General features: G+C 43.5%; 1 protein-coding gene across 1 annotated transcript in view; it reads left to right on the forward strand.

Moving 5' to 3' along the window:
* Ahr (aryl hydrocarbon receptor) overlaps window positions 1-14,975 on the forward strand; it is a 45,475-nt gene extending 30,500 nt beyond the window's left edge. Inside the window, exons 4-11 of the mRNA NM_001281658.1 lie at window positions 908-997; window positions 3,567-3,690; window positions 4,606-4,739; window positions 6,047-6,249; window positions 6,939-7,048; window positions 8,015-8,156; window positions 9,330-10,800; window positions 14,469-14,975. Coding sequence (NP_001268587.1) covers window positions 908-997; window positions 3,567-3,690; window positions 4,606-4,739; window positions 6,047-6,249; window positions 6,939-7,048; window positions 8,015-8,156; window positions 9,330-10,800; window positions 14,469-14,606 — 2,412 coding nt within the window. The 3' untranslated portion in view covers window positions 14,607-14,975. The remainder of the gene's footprint in view (window positions 1-907; window positions 998-3,566; window positions 3,691-4,605; window positions 4,740-6,046; window positions 6,250-6,938; window positions 7,049-8,014; window positions 8,157-9,329; window positions 10,801-14,468) is intronic.
* The last annotated feature ends 1,076 nt before the right edge of the window (window positions 14,976-16,051 follow it).

The following is a 16,051-nucleotide window of genomic DNA, read 5'->3' on the forward strand; positions in this document are numbered from 1 at the left end:
TTATAGAGGTTGCAATTAAGAGATTTCCTTGAAAAAATGTAAAGAGATTTCATTGAGTCTCAGGAGAGACTTTGGACTGGAATCAAATAGATAATAATGGGAGCTTTTTGGATTAAGTTTCTAACCATAGATAGTTGAAGTGAGCACATATACTTTTGTTTTCCAAGAGGAAGACAAACCTATAATTCACACTGACCTTGAAAAACCCCTGAACAAAGTAGGTAAGGAAGGACCTGCAAGCTGAAAGGGAAAAACATGGAATAATCATAATAGTATTATAGGCACAAGGGAGAACAGGCATACAGTGTAGCTGGAATGAATAGAAATGGGAAATGTGTATGAGATAGTGCATTTAAATATGAAAATACTCACAGTTAGGTTAAAGGCTGATAAGTGTATATGTTTTATAGCCGAGAAACATTTAAGTTTTGAATGTTATATTTTATATGCATTGTGCATTCCAATAGAAGCTTTAATATCTCTGTAATTCTGTGAAAGCATCTAAATTTCAGTCAGGAGCTGAGGCATTTTGGCTGCAAGCCTTACCGTTTTCTCCACTTCAAGGTCCAATAAGCAGTTTTTTCTTTAGTCCTCCCTAAAGAAGAAAGACATGTAATTGTAGCGAGCGTTTTCTGTGCAGTTTATTTTACCAAAAAACAGAAGCAGTGTATTTAAAAGAACAACTCTGGAGAGTGTAAGCCTGGCCTCTTATTCGTGTACCTGGTTGGACTTTAAAGTCAGCTGTAACTTTCTCCTCAGCCAAGCAGGAAGCGTGGGTAGGTTTCCCAGTCTGCATGCCATGTGACCGTGTTTGGGCAGGATAAAGAGAGGGTGCTTGTAGATAGAGACAGCTTTCACATAACAACTGCTGTTTCTGATTGACAGTTTTACCCTTTCCTGTCTGCAGGCACTGAACGGCTTCGTACTGGTTGTCACAGCAGATGCCTTGGTCTTCTATGCCTCCTCTACTATCCAAGATTACCTGGGCTTTCAGCAAGTAAATACATTTCTCTTACGTCATATAAATTGATTATTTTTAGAAAACAAACTTTCTGCTGTTTTGTCCATTTTATAATGTAAGATTAAAGCTGGCCATTTGTACATGGAATATCTTGAGTAAAATGTGTGCTACAAGAATTACAAATGTATTTTAGGCTACATATACAATATTGATAATGTATAGCACTGATGTTTTATTTCATAGTTATTTCATCCATTGATAATGTCATGTAAATATATTCACACACACACACACACACATATATATAATATATATGAGATTCGTATATGTATATGTATGAAACTTTCTGGAACCAGCCAATTAGTCTGCGATATATAGTACTTACCTTCTGTGCTGGGTTCAATAATTAGCCTGGCAGAAGAGAGCCAGGGAGAGAGACTTTAAGGCAGGTCGGATTTGGAAGCAGACCTTTGCCATTAGATGCCATGGTCTACTGAGTAAAACAGTTATGGAATTACTGAGGTGCTTGCTTGTAAAATACTGTGGATCGTACTTTGAGTTCTCATGCATCTGCTTTTGAGCACTGCCTTGAAGAGATGTGCGGAGACGGCGCTAGGGCGTGTAGAGTGCACAGATGTTGAGGAGGGAGCGTAGGGAAGGTAGACGTGTTGATAGCCGTAGACAAGAGATCCTTGAAGGAGGTGAGTGTTGGCTCTCTGTAAGCACTCTGGAATGGATAGACATGCTGATAGCCGTAGACAAGAGATCCTTGAAGGAGGTGAGTGTTGGCTCTCTGTAAGCACTCTGGAATGGATAGACATGCCGAGAGCCATAGACAAGAGATCCTTGAAGGAGGTGAGTGTTGGCTCTCTGTAAGCACTCTGGAATTGATGGCGTGTGTGGTGGTCAGCAATGGAAAAGTAAGAGAGTGCGTCACGATCTGAGAGCAGACCACAAGTGCCTTGAGTGCCTGCCCTCTTGTGTATCTGGCTCTCATGTCATCTTGTCACAAGCAGCTCCTGAAGGAAGCTCTTGGTAAGGTCTTTGGGCTCCATTCCATTTCAGTGGGTCATAGCGTGGCCATGAGTTTGCATGTCTGAGACCACAAGGCTGCTGGTCTACATGCCACAGACTGTTTAACACACATGTGGACTGTAGTTCTTATTATATGTGCAGTCGATATCCACCAGCAGTTTTCATTAGAGAGAAAGCGGATGCGTTAGCTATGTTTCAGATTACCCTGGAAACCATGCAATTGATGCGTGGCAAAGAGCTGATTGTATGTTCAGTTTCCAGGAAGGCCTGCTTAAGGGAAGGTGATTAAAGTAAAGGAATTTGGCCACTGTCACAAAGCCTAAATCTTTGTTTTCTTTGTTTTTAAAACAAAGAAAATGTGTTGTCTGTAGAAAGCCTATTTGAAACATAGTGAATCCCTTAAGGTTTTGATTATGATACTATGATTATATCAGTTAAAAAAATCGCAAATAGAAATCCAGTACTAGGAGGCAGAAGCAGAGATAGAGGCAGAGGCAGGCAGGTCTCTGTGAATTTGAGGTCAGCCTGCTCTACATAGTGAGTTCTAGGACAGCCTTGGCTGTATAGTGAGACTCTTGTCTCAAAAACAAAAAACAAATGAAAAGAAAAACTAAGAAATAAGCTATGTTCTAACATTTTTCTCATACATATGCATACCTTGTGTATTTTTTTGATGTGGGATTAAGATTCCAGTATCAAAACTATGGTAATATAATGGGTAAGAATCGAACTTTCTATTTCAGTGCTTAGCAAGCAATGAGGTAAAGTGATCATGTTGAATATCATCACAAATATTGATGCTGCACAGAACTTTTCTGCATGTATACGTTTGTGTAGGATGGATGGAAATGCATTAGAATCTGTGAGTTTCAGTGGAAAGAAAAAGAACTCAGCACTGAAGTGAAGGCTGAGAGGCTTGGGGGTGGGGACGGGCACCATAAAGGCTGTGTCCCTTGGTGTGTAGTCTGTGGAGTGTACTTGGAAAAAAAGCTACTATAAAGAAAATGTATGTTCAACTGTCGGAGATACAAATTAAATGCTGTTCAGCTCAGAGAAGACAGAGAGGGATTTGTGGTGAGACAGGGTCTGGAACTGGTTTTCAGGCTTCCTAGTACTGTGACCTTTAATCCAGTTCCTCAGGTTGGGATGACTCCCAACCATAAAATTGGCTTGTTCCAACCTCATTACTGTAATTTTGCTATTGTTATGGATTGTAATGTAGATGTCTGATGTGCAGCCTCGAAGGTGTCGAGAATGACTGGTCTGTAATGCCATCAGCTGGCCTGAAATGGACAAGGAATATGAGCAGGTCTTCCTATGGTCCACTTGAGAAACAGGGAGATGCCCTGTGAGCCAGAGTACTCGTGTTGGGAAGTGGTGGATAATTTTTGAGTCAGTTACAGGGTTGGCCTGTAGCTTTCCCGAGTGTGAATGACTTGGTGGCTCTGCAAGCCATCACTGCATTCTGTTCCTCGTCGCTAACAGGTGCCCACTGGCGTGTTTGAAAGTGCTTTACTAAGGTTATCATTTTGTAATCACTACTTTATCTCCTCACGCTCCTTCTCTGTAGTCTGATGTCATCCATCAGAGTGTCTATGAGCTCATCCATACCGAAGACCGAGCTGAGTTCCAGCGCCAGCTTCACTGGGCTCTAAACCCCGCACAGTGTACAGACTCTGCACAAGGAGGGGATGGTAAGGTTTACCCAAAGGCCACGGTGATGCTTTCTGAATATCTGTGAAGGCGGCTGGGAAGTCACAGGGCACGGAGCTCCATGCTGGAGATGGAGAACAAGTCAGGTGATGTGAGTCTGTAGCCATAGATCAGAGCCCAGCTGCAACAGGATCATGAGCTAAGAAAAGTTTAGCAGATGATGGCCCACTTGTGGGTACGAGGCCAAAGGTCGCCAACCTTGGGGGTCATTCTTTGTACACTATCCATCTTATTTTTTGGTTGTGGGCCTAGCCCCCATCTTATTTTGTTAATATGAGTTTTCATTGGCCTGAAGATCACCAAGAAGGCTAGACTGTTGGGAGCCATCTACTCTCCGCGCCTCCCCGGCACTGGGGCTCCCAGCATGCGCCTCCACGCCTGGCTTTTCTTGGCCTGGGTCCTAGGCATCAAACTCAGCGTTATGCTTGCATGGTGAGCATTGTACCAACTGAGCTCTGACCCAAGCCCAGAGCAGTGCTGTGTTTTATAAAAGCAACTGTGGTACCACTGTGGATGGTGGAAGGAATGAACAGAGTTGTAACTGAAGCGTGCAAACCCTTCTCATCAAAATGTGCCCGTGAAAGCACACACTCGCATACGCAAGAACAAAAGGGTCTTCCCGGTGTCGGCATTGCTTGAAGATGTCCGTGACGCTGGTAAGGGAAAACCACTTAGAAATGTAGCCGTGGTTAGCAGTAGTCGTGCACAAATACAAATACAAAATGTGTCAAGTTCTACAGGATAGCTGTGCCAGTAAGTTTGGGCTTTTGAATTATTTTTGAAAGGGTATTTTAAATTATGAATACACACTCCAGTTTAAATGTGTCCCAGGTTTAACTGTTCAAACCCTGGGTTTTACGGCAAACGCAAGGTCGACTGCTGTTTTGTTTCCACAGAATCTCATGGCCTCTCACAGCCTCCGGCAGTCTACTTCAACCCAGACCAGCTTCCTCCGGAGAGCGCCTCCTTCCTGGAGAGGTGCTTCATCTGCCGGCTCCGGTGTCTGCTGGATAATTCCTCTGGTTTTCTGGTGAGGTGCAAAGGCTGAAAGCAGCGCTTGTGAAATGACTTAATATGATAAAAGAAAGCAGCCTTGAAAAATTAACATTTCAGGGCCAGTAAAAAGGCTCAGCTGGCCAAATGTTTGTATTGTAAGAATGGGGACCTGATTTGGACCCCAAGAACCCATGTAAAAGCCTGGCATGGTGATGCACACCTATGAAATGACGAAACTAGAAAATCCTGGAAGATACATGCTCGTGCGCACGCACGCGCGCGTGCACACACACACACACACACACACACACACACACACACTGGTGTCTCGGGTTTTGAAGGTCTTCCGCAGCTCACAAAATGCTATCATTTCCGGTGAAGGTGTAGAAATTGAGTGGCATGGCACGGAACCTGTACTTGAAGTGTTTTGGAAGACTTTAAGTGTGAGATTCAGCAAGTCATTCTTGAGCAGGATGCTAGCATTCAGGCGTTGTAAGCCATCCACACAGGAAAAACATCTATGTCTGGGATGAGTGCAAATAAAATGCTTCTCTGTGGTTCTGGGCAGCGGACCAATAGGGATGCTGCTACAAGAGGTAACCCTGGGGGCCACCCGGCAAGGTCCAGACACTGGGCACAGTCTTCCAGCCACAGGCAAGCAAGGCTGTGTCTTAAGCCTCACAAATCAGCGCATTTTGTTATGTATTGTTTTACTGACGTGGAGGAGGAGCCGTTTGCTGAGGTGTCTCTCGTGGCATCACTGTTAGTGGAGTGATACCAGTGATCACTGTTAGATGGGTTAGCGGAGTTAGGTGGGGTTTCTGTGTGCAAGGGTTTCTTCCCTGTGTGCTGTATCAGACGCATCAGAGCGTCCTACAGGTCATCTAAGTTTATCACACCTGTCTCTAAATTCTCTTCTGCCTCTGTCTTCTAAAAATCATTCTTCATCTTTGACCTCTACTTTCCTCATACAGTTTTAGAAGGATCCTCTTCCGGTTTAATAAAATTGCATTTTTCTCAGGAAAGATTATGGCAAGCTATGGCACATAGATCATGGATGTTTGAAAGTTAGTATGTACAGTGTTATTCATCGCCACTCTTTCATACGATCTGTCCTGAGGTGCACAGAGCTGTGGTAGGTGAACATGGTCAGGTGGTTTCAGGCACAGACGTGTAGGCCTTTGGGGTTTTAGTGGGCTTTCTGTGGAGAGAGGAGTGAGAAAAGTTAGCAGTTCTGAGCCTTGGGCACTGTCCTACAATACCAGGAACCCCACAGGAGCCATGATGGAAACGTTGACATTGACACCGTTACACACTGCTCGTTTTAATGACTTTTTAAAGGCAATGAATTTCCAAGGGCGGCTAAAGTATCTCCATGGACAGAACAAGAAGGGGAAGGATGGAACACTACTGCCCCCGCAGCTGGCTCTGTTTGCAATAGCCACCCCACTTCAGCCCCCGTCCATACTGGAAATCCGAACCAAAAACTTCATCTTCAGGACCAAACACAAACTAGACTTCACACCTATTGGTTGCGATGCCAAGTAAGGGAAACCTTTTCACTCTTATGTCATTAAATGTGTAATATAAAACAATTCTCTTATTGTTTGGCGAGACATTTGGCTTACGTTCTAATATTATATGCTACTGTATTAACAATTGTTCATTTTTTTCAGTATAGTCTACTAAAATTTTCATCAATCTGACAATTAATCTTAATATTTTGCATTATTTACCATACTTGTAAGAGTATTTTTAGAACATTGGTTTATTTTACATTTTGTAAAAGTGGTATTTAGTTTTTAGCTCTAGAAATAAAATAACTATCTAAAGTTACTTAGTTAACTAGCAGGAATTTATGTCAAAGCATTTTTAATTTTTTCTCCTTCCATTGGGAGATTGCAGCGAAGTGACTTAGACTCTGTCTCTGAACTCAGTGTGAGCACTCCATGTTTTTAGGGTTAGAATTTGTTTTGCTTTTATAGTTAACTCTGTCTGATTCATTTTTAACATCCTAATTTTAATGGCCTTATTCAAAAGAAGGGAATAGGCTAAAACTGAAAATTTACAGCCACAAATAAGAAAGTAAAAGAAAAAAATCAAAATTAAAAGGGATGTCTTCTGTGTGCTAATGTGAAAACTTCAATGTCAGCTGCTGCAGTGCTGGCAGAGATAGTGTCCACCCAGAGAAGGTACCATGATTCTCTGACAACGTGATGCTGTTTTTAAACAGAGGGCAGCTTGTCCTGGGCTACACGGAAGCGGAGCTGTGCACCCGAGGCTCGGGGTACCAGTTCATCCACGCTGCCGACATGCTCTACTGCGCGGAGTTCCACGTCCGCAGTGAGTTGGGGTTCTCACGGCCTGCCTGCCAGTGGCCGAGGCAGGGACCGATTTCTGTGCGTGTGCATGAGCTGGCCAGGGACAGCTTGCAGAGGCTGTTCTCCTCCACCCTGTAGATCCCTAGGACCAACCTCAGATCCTCAGGCTTGGCGGCATGCACCAGCACCCACTGAGCCGTGGCCCCAGCCCTGTGATGCACATTTCAAATTGTGATGCATGATATTGTCCCCGTAGAAGTATTTGGATTAATCCTGTGTGGCGTCCTGTCACAAGGGTTAGCCACCTTTACTTTTTTATTTCCTAAACCTTCTACAGCTGCCATGCATACATGACATAGTGGTGTAATGATTTTGAAAATAGCATTTTGTCCAATGAAGTTTTGTTCAGAGGATCGTTAGTGGCAATCAGTGACTCACACACATGTGTGAATAAAAAGTCAGGAAATATTGAACATATTGCTCATTCAGTATGAAAAATTTTAATCTTTACTTTCCTCACGGGTCGCCAAAGCTGTCTGGCCTCCTCTTGATATTACTCTTTACATTTTCCATGCTAAGCCCCATTTAAAATGGGAAAGCACCAACTCTGAAGAAATGTTTTCCCATGCCTTCGCTGTGTTTAAAAGCTTTCAAGATATTACCATAATTGCTGGTTACTGAACTATGTCAGAATGGCTTTCTTAGAATTTTATGATTTACTTGTGTGTTTGTCTGTGTGGGAGCATGTGCACCTGGGTGTGGGTGAACTTAGATGCCATAAGAGGGCTTCTGATCCCCGGGGACTGGGTTGTAGGAGGTTGTGAGCCACCAGTGTGGTTCCTGGGAAACAAACTCAAGTCGTCTACAAGAGCAGCAAGTGCCCTCAGCCAGCGGGCCATCTCTTTAGGCCCGCAGCGGGACTTTGTAGCAGGGGTTTTCTCTACTCTATCGATAGAGGTTTAACCTTGTGTTAAATGTTTGTTTTTAGTGATTAAGACTGGGGAAAGCGGCATGACAGTTTTCCGGCTTCTGGCAAAGCACAGTCGATGGAGGTGGGTCCAGTCCAACGCTCGCTTGATCTATAGAAACGGGAGGCCAGATTACATCATCGCAACTCAGAGGCCACTAACGTAAGCTTAGCAGAAAGAATGTGTCCTGGCTTTGTGTTTTCATAAGTCTTCTTATATTTAAAAGCAGTCTTGGACAGTTGAACCTGTAACTAAAAAAATATGATGTTAAAAGAATATATCTAGAAAGCGTGGGGCAAAGGTGAGCCATGTTGAAGAAGACATAAGTGACAGGCTTCATTGAGCAGCTAAGTGGATAAAGCTAAAATATAAAATCCTACTCCTCCTCCAAATTAAGGGGAGATGAGAAGCCCATAGCATCTTTAAAATAAAAGAAACCCCTAAAAACGCTGTGGTGTGTACCCAGTGATTTGGAAGTTTCTCAGATATTCCAGAAAGGCATCTTTTGTGAAATATTTGCACTGGGCTTCCCTCACCATGAGAATTGTTCCCCTGGTATATCTGGAGGTAGGAATCCTGAACGGGGTTTCTCCATTTTGAATATCAAATTGATCAGTAGAATGTATTAAAGAGACAAACTCTTGAAGAACCATCTTACCCCACTGCAGTAGAGTGTTCTGTTAACCCTTTGTCTGACTGTGTCTTGTACTGTCTTAACCAGCAGTTTTGATTTGTGAATGCATGTCTTTATTTTGTTTTTATATAGATTTTGTTCTCATTCGTAATTGTTTTGGCTTTTCTTTATCCTTTATGTTTCCAAATGCACGTTAGAATTCATTGTCCAACAGTAACAACACAACTGACGGGATTTTGAAAACATAGCTCTTTGAGGGAAGAATTAACATCTGTACGGAACTAAGTCATCAGCCCATGGTCTTTAGGGAATGTTTGTGTTACCCATAAGAGTACCCGGATGTGTGCTCCACAGATCCACTGTGGCGTAGCAGCAGACCTCTGCCTTCGCCAGCCTCTTCCAGACTCACACACTCCATTTATTGATTTTGTTATTGTCCATTTGCTTTCTATTCCATCTGTGTCTCCCAGTTATCATTTTATTTATAATTTTTCAGTATGTGTACATTTCCCTGTATGGTTTTAGCTATATTTGCATAACATAAGTCATGATAATAACTTGATTCAAAAGAAAACCCATGTTCTGTGAAATCACAGCTCTGGTACATTTTGCTTATTTTTTTTCTCCATTTGATAATATCTTCCTTAAAGCCTGTGTGATAAAACTCTAACGTATGAAGATTTTCTTGCCCACCCTGCTAGGGATGAAGAAGGAAGAGAGCACTTACAGAAGCGGAGTATGACGCTGCCCTTCATGTTCGCTACAGGAGAGGCTGTATTGTACGAGATCTCCAGCCCTTTCCCTCCCATAATGGATCCCTTGCCAATCCGTACCAAAAGCGGCACCGGTGCAAAGGACTGGGTTCCGCAGTCAACACCAAGCAATGATTCCCTCCACCCCAGCTCGCTTATGAATTGCATGATCCAACAGGATGAGTCCATCTATCTCTGTCCTCCTTCGAGTGCTGCGCCGCTAGACAGCCATTTTCTCACCCACGGGAGTGAAGGCGATGGTTGGCAGGACAGTATTGCATCAATAGGAAGTGAAGCTGAGTTGAAACATGAACAAATCGGACATGGTCAGGACATGAACCCTGCAGTCTCTGGAGGCCCCCCGGGGCTCTTTCCAGATAATAGAAATAGTGACTTGTACAGCATCATGAAAAACCTAGGGATCGATTTCGATGACATCAAACGCATGCAGAGTGAGGAGTTCTTCAGGACTGAGCTGGCTGGCGAGGTTGACTTCAGAGACATCGACATAACAGATGAAATCCTCACTTACGTGCAAGACTCTCTAAACAGGTCGACCTTGCTGAGTTCTGCCAGCCAGCAGCAGCCTGTGACTCAGCACCTGAGCTGCATGCTGCAGGAACGCCTGCATCTGGGGCAGCGGCAGCTGCAGCAGCACGAAACTCAGGCAGCGGAGCCCCAGCAGCAGCTGGGTCATCAGACGGCGCCCCAGCAAGAGCTGTGTCACCAGACGGCGCCCCAGCAACAGATGTGTCTTCAGATGGCGCCCCAGCAAGAGCTGTGTCATCAGATGGAACCCCAACAGCAGCTGTGTCTTCAGATGGCGCCCCAGCAGCAGCTGTGTCACCAGACGGCACCCCAGCAACAGCTGTGTCTTCAGATGGCGCCCCAGCAAGAGCTGTGTCACCAGACGGCGCCCCAGCCGGAGCTGGGTCAGAAAATGAATCATGCGCAAGTCAATGGCATGTTTGCAAGTTGGAACCCCACCCCTCTCGTGCCTTTCAGCTGTCCTCAGCAGGAACTGAAGCATTATGACGTCTTTTCAGACTTGCAGGGGGCGATTGAGGAGTTCCCCTACAAATCTGAGATGGACAGTATGCCTTACACACAGAGCTTTGCTCCCTGTAATCAGTCTGTGCTACCCCAGCGTTCCAAGTGTGCACAGCTGGACTTGCCTGGAAAGGGTTTCGAACCATCCCTGCACCCCAACACTTCTAATGTAGGAGATTTTGTCACTTGTTTACAAGTTCCCGAAAACCAAAGACACGAGGTGCATCCACAGTCGGCCATGGTCGCTCCTCAGACATACTATGCTGGGGCCATGTCCATGTACCAGTGCCAGCCAGGACCTCAGCACGTCCCTGTAGAGCAGATGCAGTACAGCCCTGCAGTCCCAGACTCCCAGGCATTTCTAAACAAGGTAAGGGCTTCCAGAGCTGAGTAAACCTGTCCCGCCTGAGTGTCTCTGTGTTGTCTGCGATGTTTAAACACACTATCAGAGCCCTTTTAGACAGCAAGTGATCTCAGAACTGCTTTCAGTATATTCATGTTCACATGATAACTTTTTATCCTTTAATTAAAATAGGATGAATAGATTATTAATTTTCTGAAAACCAGGTTGATGTGGACATAATTTAATAGCTGTTCTCTCTCGTCACTCAAGGGTATATATCATGCTCACACTAATAAATTTCTGTTAGAGAGTATTAGTTTATTTGAAAATATACTGTTTAGCTTCTAAGAATATCTTGGCTAATATTAAGTTCATTTCCCTGCTTGAGTGTGGCTTGAATCTCAGTTCTGTTTCTTCTAGATTGTTAATATATCTGCTTTATCTGGTTGTGTGGGATTTGTTTGTTTTTTAGTGGAGAATGATGATTTTCTTAATCTTTTTCCTGATAACCTTCAATTCCATTCAAATTTACCACTCATCATAAAGAAAATTGATTAGTTGTGCATTTGATATATTTTATCCATAAAAGAGTGGCGTATTATCATTTGCCTCAATGTGGTGCATCTGGAGGCCATTATAGAACATTGAGAGCAAGGCTGCTGATCACGTCCATGTGTGGAGACTTGCAAGGATGACTTCTCAGACGCTGGAAATGGCAGCAGGATGGGGCTGACTGATGGGCGCTAATAGACAACAAGAGTAGCAGTGGGATGACAGTAGTTAGCAGTCACTCACTGTCTGATTTAAAATCACTACACAAAGGAAGCCAGATGTTCCTAATATAAATGATAAATGAATATACATATAAGTAGCTGCGTTTTGGACCTGGAGAGATAGCTCATCAGTTAGCGCTTGCTTGCATTACTAAAGGTCCTGTATCTGATTCCCAGCTCACAGCTGTCCGTGATTCCAGTTCCAGGAGACCCAGTGCCGTCTTCTGCCTCCTTGAACACTGCATGCTCGTGACACACATGTATACATGCGGGGACGACACCGTACACGTACAATTTTATTTTTTAAACAATGCATTCATTGTTTGAAACTAAAATATAATTATATCCTTTCCCCTTCCCATTCCTTCCCCAACCTTTCCTCTCTATCCACCCTTGTTCTCTTTCAGATTCATGGCCTCTTTCCTTTAGTTGTTGGAGTGTGTGTGTGTGTGTGTGTGTGTGTGTGTGTGTGTGTAATAAATATAACCTGCACAGTCTGTATATTACCTGTAGGTATATGCCAAGCCTGCCGAACAACACAAAAGGGCACTTCTCATGTTGGGTCTGCAGGGTGAGTTCAAAGGCAGCCTGGAAAACAGTGAGACACAAAATAAAATTACAGAAAGTCAAGAGTATAGCTCAGCGGTAGAGCACTGCACTCACATGCACGGCCTTTCACAAGCATCTCTAGCCCTGCAAAATAAATGATCTTACTTGAAGCAGCTACAGGGATGATTTTATGATTTTCATCTTATTTTTATTTTATTTTATCAACTGTACACTATAATGTGAAGGTTCTATAGACTATCAACTCTTATATTTGTTCAAGAAGGCAAATGTCCTAGTTATGGTTACTATCGCTGCTATGAAATGTCATGACCAATAGCAACTTGATGAGAAAAGGGATTATTTCACTCACGGTTCCATGTAACAGTTCGTCATCAGAAACAGTAAGGGCAGTACTCACGCAGCTGTCATGGAGGAGTGCACCTTACCCGCTTGTTTTTTCATAGCTTGCTTAGCCTGCTTTCTTACAGAACCCCCACAATGCACTGGGCCCTCCCCCATAAGTCACCAATTAAGGAAATGCCCTACACACTTCTGCCCACACTACAACAAGGTCTTATGGAGGCATTTTCTCAGTTGAGGCTCTCTCCTCTCCAGCAACTTTAGCTGAGTCAAACTGACATGAAACTAGCCAGCACAACTGACCCTTTGTCAGCTTGACACACCGAACATCAGTTTTCAATTAGAGCCTTTCCTTTCCCATTAATATCACAATATAAAATATAAATGATTTTATAAGTTCCATGATCTTTACAAATTTGAACACATTAAAAGTTCAGTTCCTTTAAAATATCCAGTGTCTTTTAAAGATCCAAAATCTCTTTTAAATATTCAAAGTCTTTAAGCTGTGGGGTCCTGTAAAAATCAAAATGAAATTAAACACCTTCTACCTTCAAGAGGGAAGAGTCAGAGTACAGTCACAATAGAGTCAAAGCAAAACCAAACTCCAGATGTGTAAAGAGCTCGGTGTCCACTGACTGGGTCCCACTCACAGTCTTCTGGGCTTCCCCAAACTCCAGATGTGTAAAGAGCTCGGTGTCCACTGACTGGGTCCCACTCACAGTCTTCTGGGCTTCCCCAAACTCCAGATGTGTAAAGAGCTCGGTGTCCACTGACTGGGTCCCACTCACAGTCTTCTGGGCTTCCCCAAACTCCAGATGTGTAAAGAGCTCGGTGTCCACTGACTGGGTCCCACTCACAGTCTTCTGGGCTTCCCCAAACTCCAGATGTGTAAAGAGCTCGGTGTCCACTGACTGGGTCCCACTCACAGTCTTCTGGGCTTCCCCAAAGGCATGGGTCACTTCTCAGCCTCCATTCTCTGCAGCCCACCCAGCTCGTCTCTTACATCCAGCTGGCTCCATTCCACTGCTGCTGCTCTTCCTGGTGGCCATCCCATGGTCCTGGCATCTGCAAAATGCTGGGGTCTTCTGCATCTGGGCTGCGCTTTCACCTGTGGTCTCTCGTGGACTTTCTTCAAGTCCATGGCCCATTTGGTCATGGACCTGTAACTGCCACTGAGGCTGCGCCTTCACTGATGGTCTCTCCTGCCTCTTGGAGTGCCGATCCTCAGCGATCTCCATGGCCCCTTCATGACTTCAAAACCAGAACCACCTGGGCGACTCTGGCACTACCAGGTTTGGCTGTCAGCCCGAGGTGATGCCTTGGCTGCCTCTGGACCACAGCTTCTCCGTGCTCCCAGGAGACACTTCCCAGAATGCTGGTCTTTTTGGGAGCACAGCTGACTCTTCAGCCTCAGCTGGCCTACCCATCCAGTCATTTTCCCAACTGAGGTTTCCTCCTTTCTGATGAGTCTAGCTTGTTATCGAGTCGACATAAGACCAGGCAACATAGCAAGCAAACATTTTCCATTTGGTAACTTGCAGAGAAATTAATGAAACTTGTCTTCCAAATCAATTCATTGAAATCATACTCATAGTGTAACATAAAAACACCAAGAAACCTTTGAAGCCCAGAACTGGGCAAAAGTCTTGATGTCTGAAATGCAGTGTGTAGAGGTTCTGGGTGTAATCAGTTCTTTAGTTCCGGGTTCCTGATTGGGGTGATGGCAGGCCAGAGTAACCCTCTGACACATAATTTCCAAGCGTGTCCCAAGACAGAAGAGAGGAAGTAGTTATAACATTCTCTGTGCCATCTTGAAATTATCTCATAGGATTGATGGGAAACTGATCTCCCAAGTGAAATCAGTGTGTTTTCATATCTCTGGATGACTTGAACGGTGAAGGAGTAGCATAGGACCATAAAGTAGAGCCCCATGCAGAGGGAAGGTTCTAGAATGTGTTTTTAAGGTGTTGTTTATTGTATCTGACTGAGCTGTTCTGCTGTTTCTGTTTTCAGTTTCAGAATCAGGGAGTGTTAAATGAAACCTATTCGTCTGAATTAAACAGCGTTGGTCACAGGCAGACCACTGCTCATCTTCATCACCCTGCAGAAGGGAGGCCGTTTCCTGATATCACACCCAGCGGATTCCTGTAGCTTTGGGAACAAGATACCGGGACTGTCTGTCCATGTTGGCCATCAGCACTCTTTTTCCAAGCCAGATTTTAATCTTTGTGTTGGGAAGAGGAGTTTAAAAACTGTTATCGGTTACCTATAAAATGGGAAGCTCTGCAGGAGCATAGGGAGAGACCACAAGCCTTTAAGTAGCTTTAGCACCTCAGCGTGCACATGCCCACAGCGGAGAGCTTTGGGGTTCTGGAGAGCTGAGCGTCTCCACTCAGTGACCAGCCAGAAAGACAACTTCAGGATTCCCGATGGTGTACCAAATACAGTTAGAAGACTAATTGATTTTAACCTCTCTGTGTCTCAGATGTTAGAATAAATGGTTTGGTGCTTTTATCAAAAGAGAAATCTCAATGTTTTCCTTCTGCACTGTTAATATAAGTGCCTCACGTTCTTTTCAGTCTACCTGTAACACAGTAGGGTGTGTATTTTATATAAAATGTTCTTTGTCCTTTTTGAATGAATATTCTTTCTGCACAGAAATGTTACTGGCATTTCTGAATTCGCATCATTTTTATTAATTCAGCCATGTTTTTACTGCACTACTTGCCCCCTTCCTTCAGATAAAGGGCAGTTGATGACTGAAAGATAACTATTTATTATATAATATACTTGCTTCTGGACTTTTGATGTTCCTCTGTGCCTTACGTTGAAATTTTTAAAAATAACATGTTACCAAAATCATTTAATTATTGCATAAATATTAAGGCAGTAGCACTTGCATTTTAACAGTGTTTTCTGAGAAGTGGCATTCTGAGTGCCACTGTTTGCTTTCACTGAGACCTCTCCATCAATGACACCAGAGGGCCACCATGGAAAATGCTCGAGGCAGCCATGCTCAGTAAGCTGCAGAGAAGGGAAGTGGAGTTTGTTTAGCTCTTTGGTTAAATTAAGTAAAGCACTCATTTCATTGTGTATAAATTGTCTTTGAAAACTATGTTAGGTCTGCAATCCTTTTGTTATATTGACTGTATGAATTTCACTTCTTATACTAGTGGAAGGTATTAGTTTTTCTCATATTTGAGGAGTGTTAAGATTGAATTTGCCATGTTTGGTGCAAGGTATTTTAATGAATGAAATGAATGGTGCATTGTATAAATGTAACGAACAAAATAATCTGTAAAATATTTTCAGTTTTCATGTAAGAATAGTCCTTACCTCATATGCATATTGTTCAGTGTATCTCATCAAGAAATCTGATAATGAATTGAGGCTTTTGAGCTGGTATTAAGGTAAAGATAAATGTGATTTGTTCACCTCCATTTTGTATGATGTAACCTTTGCTACCAATATGGCAACTTCGTCCCTTGGCCAAATTTACTGTTCTCGGATGGCTTAAAGAAAAGAAAAATACTGGTGTCTGTCATTGTTTTTGTCATTTACTCAGATATAATATATAAAGGACATGCTCCTGTTTT

This window comes from Mesocricetus auratus, unplaced genomic scaffold (assembly GCF_017639785.1).
Source record: "Mesocricetus auratus isolate SY011 unplaced genomic scaffold, BCM_Maur_2.0 Super-Scaffold_15014, whole genome shotgun sequence".
NCBI lineage: Eukaryota > Metazoa > Chordata > Mammalia > Rodentia > Cricetidae > Mesocricetus > Mesocricetus auratus.